The sequence below is a fragment of the Moesziomyces antarcticus genome (genome assembly GCF_000747765.1).
Source record: "Moesziomyces antarcticus DNA, scaffold: scaffold_v10134, strain JCM 10317, whole genome shotgun sequence".
Classification (NCBI taxonomy): Eukaryota; Fungi; Basidiomycota; class Ustilaginomycetes; order Ustilaginales; family Ustilaginaceae; genus Moesziomyces; species Moesziomyces antarcticus.
The window spans coordinates 1-4138 of NW_014638876.1; the positions used below are offsets into that span (position 1 = coordinate 1).

Consider the following 4138-nt stretch of genomic DNA (forward strand, 5'->3'; position numbering starts at 1 on the left):
GCGCACATGCAAACGTGCTCGATGCAAGGAGAGATGCGACTCGATCATGGGCCATCGCATGTGCTCGAGGTGCGGCTGTAGCCCGACAAACCCGCGAGAGACTATGCACGAGATGCTCAAGCGTCGGCCCGACGCGGAGCCAGTCCAGATCATGCCGATTCCAGACGCAGCCTCACTTTCGCTGGACGAAGCGATCACGCATCCGTTCTGGAGCACCAATGAAATCGAGGATCAATGTAGTCACCAAGAAGAAGAATCCATTGTCCAAGTCGGGCCTGGATCGAGTTCGCGTGATTTTTCCCAGTCTGTCGATCGGTCCAAGTTTGCACGACCACGCGGTGGACAAAGAATCTCGCGTGCAAATGGTCGTGGTAAAGATCCCCGAAGATAGTCATCATTTCGCCAGCGAAGGTGATTGGCGACTGACCTCATTGAGCGACAAGCTGCGCGGGAAGAGTTTCATGCCGTATCACATCCGCAAGATTGTGGGGCTGCTGAGGATCCAATCAGGATTGGATTTACGCAAGCATCACCGCAATGGAAGCCGACACTACAGAACCTGCAAAGTGGCTCCTCTATCTCGACGTCTTCCGGAGATCACACTTTGAGCACTCGAATATCCAGGACGTCATCCACCCAAAGATCATTGTCAAATTTTGAAAGAGCATGCAAAAAAGGACGATCAGGAGGATCAAGACGAGGGCAAGGACATAGAGGCTCCCGCCATGAAGGGCGATCAGTTCCACGATCACGAGGGTTGCAATGATCCTCTGCTCGCACGAGCCGGAGTCGCAACCTCGTCGCTTCCTTTTTTGCCGTCAAATCGCTGCGATTCCTGTTCAAGCTACATAAGCGACCTGATGTAAGACACGAAAAAATCTCGCACCATTGCGATCTTGCGCAACACCCACATTGAAAGCGAGAAAAGACTTGGGAGAGTGAAACGGATCCTGCTGGAACACATGCAAAGTGACAAAGGAACCCAAACGAAAACGTCTCCCGAGCAGAGACCCATACAAGAACAGAATGATACGCACGGCGCCCACTTCCCATCTCTTCGGTTGCTGGGCGGAGATGGATGATCTCCATACATGTCTGTTTGCCGCATTCGCAGAGCAAGACCTTCTTGTTGTCGCGGAAGCTCACCTTCAACATGACAACGTGGCGCTCGTCAAGTTGGCCGGCTCGTCACCGACTTGTCATGTGCACACAGCCGTTGCATACCCTCAAATGTGTTATTAGTATGTGTTATTATTAAATACAATCACGCGGCCGTCCAAGTCGCCGGTGACGAGCGTGTCGTCGAACAGCTGCAGCTGTACCACCAGCGACGTGTGGTCATAGAAGAGCGCAAGGTAGCCGCCCGTGCTCGCCGACCACATGCGCACCGTTGAGTCGCTTGCCGTCAAACGAAACCGCGTAGATGAAGAGGGGTGTCCGCACAGCGTGTGCTAGCGCAGGTATTCGTTTCAACTTTCCAGGTGCGACACGTGCAGTCGTGCCTGCCGGATGCCACATGATTGCCCGCCACGTCGATGGACCGCGCTCCATGATGGTGAACGACAGACAGATGCACCATCTTGCGCTTCTCGACGTTCCACACGCGCAGTATAGAGTCTCGCGAGACCGACACGGCGATCTGCTTGCCATGAAGCACCTCGAGGCAACGCACCGTCAAGGTATGGCCGAGCAGCACGTGCTTGCACTTGCCCGACGCATGTCGCAAACACGCACGTTGCGGTTGCAGCCACCGCTCACGACAATCGCGTCTTTGTTGCCAAACCGCGCACGCTGCCGCACCGCTTGTCTATGCCCGGCGCATTGCACGCAAGCTGCGCCTTGGTGGTCTAAGTAGACTGCCGGCTCGGCCAGCTCGTCGGTAATAAGTGCCGTCGGCCATGACTGCATCTCGGCGCCGCCTTCAGCGTCTGCGACAGCCTGGGTGTTTTCGCGATCGGGTCGAGCCCGGGTGGAGGAGCGTAGCTCTCGGCAGACGAAGGAAGGGCGTAAGAGACGATGCAGATGTCAGCGTCAGAGTTGCCTGCACCGGACGCGAAGGCGTCGCGTTGCAAATTTCGCTGGACAGACGATGCAGCAGGAGAATCGCTGGGATGACCTGCTATGGTCAAAGCCACGACTCGTCTCGCACCCTGCTGTCGTGTTAGGACAAAACGGGGTTTGTGGAGCCATTGGGAACCTTGGTACAGCCATAGGTCTGATGAATTTTCCCCGAGGCCGGCGTGCTTGATACCGTGGATGGCGGGACGCGACCTCCAAAGGAGTCTGGTGCATCGGACAGCTCGATGAATGAGTCGGGTGGAGGAGCGCTTTGGCGGGATTGGAGCGTGGATCGTGATGAACGCGGAGCAAGGCAACATTGGCAGCCGCTTGGTGCGGCTTGCCGCCGCTGCCGTCCTCGGAACTGGTGGCGGCCATCTTGTCCTTGTCATAGTCTGTTGGGAGGATGTGGTCGACGGCGGCGCGCTCGGCGCCTTTGCCCGAACGGCTGATGAGGGTGAGGCACCACACGCCGGCGTGGTGGCCGAGCAGGGGACGGGCGTACAGCCCCGTTACTGCGCTGAAGACATTTATCTTGGGTTTGACCGTGCCGACGACGATCCGCTTGCTGTCGATGGCGAGGCTCGTGACAAAGAGTCCTGCGTCGCCCAGTACTCTCTGCATCTGAAGTCGACCGCCCTAGCGCGCCAATTAATATCCGGGTAGGCCATATTCAACTGGTTGCTGCAGCTGAAGCGCACCTTGGCGGAGCGATGGAGATGTGCTTGGACGACACTGGTTGATGTGGGTCACGATTGCGGTCAAGCGACGGCAGAGCGGTCGTGCACAGAGGAGCGAGAGAGATATGGGAATGAGGTGCCAAGGTCAAGCCCAGTGATTCCTGTCCGACGATTTCGGAGCTTCTGCGAGAAGATCTTGGTCCGAAACGCTTCGTAGGTTGTGAGAGCGTTGTGTGGATCGGCTGGAAGCAGCGTCAGTGGATGCGCTGGAGCCGCTTTCGAAGGCAATCGTTTCGGCGAGCGTCGCGTGAGCCCGCTATGAGTGGGCTGATCGCGTGCTCGGGTCCGGGAGAGGAGGCCAAGGCGGAGAGAAACTGGCGGGCGAGGTGTTACGGGGCTTGTAGGCGAGGAGGGGGACTGTTGCACGACTGGCTCATTGTTGACAGCAGCTTCGTCCTGCGTGAAGGGGCAATATCGTGATGATCAACGTTGACCTTGGCATCGCATCACCCTCAGCCCTCAGCCGGACCGCTCTGACAGGGCTGCCGAAAGGGAGTTCGTCGGCGTCGCAAGAGCGTCTGGGACTGGTGAAAAGGGAGGGTCAGGGCTGCAATCGCTGAATGCGGTCGAACTGGCCGGGTGCGGGCCGAATGGAGGCGCTGACGAGGTACATGGCGATGCACGAGAAGGACGGAGAAGGCTGCGCGAATGAGGGCGCTTGCGAGGGTCGACGATCGGCGGCGGTGGTGCCGGTCTAAATCCGAGCGCGGTCCGCTCCCAACGGCGACGGTCTTGTTCCGCCAGCCAAAAATGAGCCGGCTCCGTGACCTCACTTCATAATATTCGACCGACGGGTTTTTCGAAGAAAACCCTACCCTAGCGCATGGTTCGAATTTACTGTCGAGCCGATGCGAGAACATTGAAGCCGGCCGGCTGTCAAAGCATCTGCACCGGGTCTTGAGCGGTTCGTGGAAGGCAACTGTTTCGAAAACTATGCCTGAGCGGAAATTGCATATTGATTTATTCTCGCAAAAAAGCGAATTTCTAAATTGAACCGTGCGCTGTCACGTATTCTCGGGAAGCTGCAGGCATCCAAATACAGTGTCGAATGTTTCTTCAAAATCATTTGTGGGTATCCACCTTACCACCTACCGTACATCCTGTCAAGCAAGCCCCGACAATGAGTTCAAAAGCGTATCTTCAGCCTCATCAATTGGTATCTCGCAGTCGAAGACTCAGCATCAGCGACGGCCCCGTCCGTGCCACAGTGCTCAGTGCTGGTCGGATGCCCTGGCACGTCTTCGTGGAAAGCATGCTGCGATATGGTGTTGGTGCAGGTGAAGCATGCCTCGCCTTAGGCGGCTTCAAGATGCAGAGATTGGTTCTGGTCGTCTCATCTA

General features: G+C 57.0%; 1 protein-coding gene across 1 annotated transcript; it reads right to left on the reverse strand.

Moving 5' to 3' along the window:
* Positions 1-1847: 1847 nt before the first annotated feature.
* PAN0_134d6789 (uncharacterized protein) lies at positions 1848-2682 on the reverse strand (the record flags this gene model as incomplete). Its single annotated transcript, XM_014797788.1, has 2 exons — positions 1848-2153; positions 2362-2682. The coding sequence occupies 2 exons, from the start codon at positions 2680-2682 to the stop codon at positions 1848-1850; spliced, it is 627 nt and encodes a 208-aa protein (XP_014653274.1).
* Positions 2683-4138: the final 1456 nt, after the last annotated feature.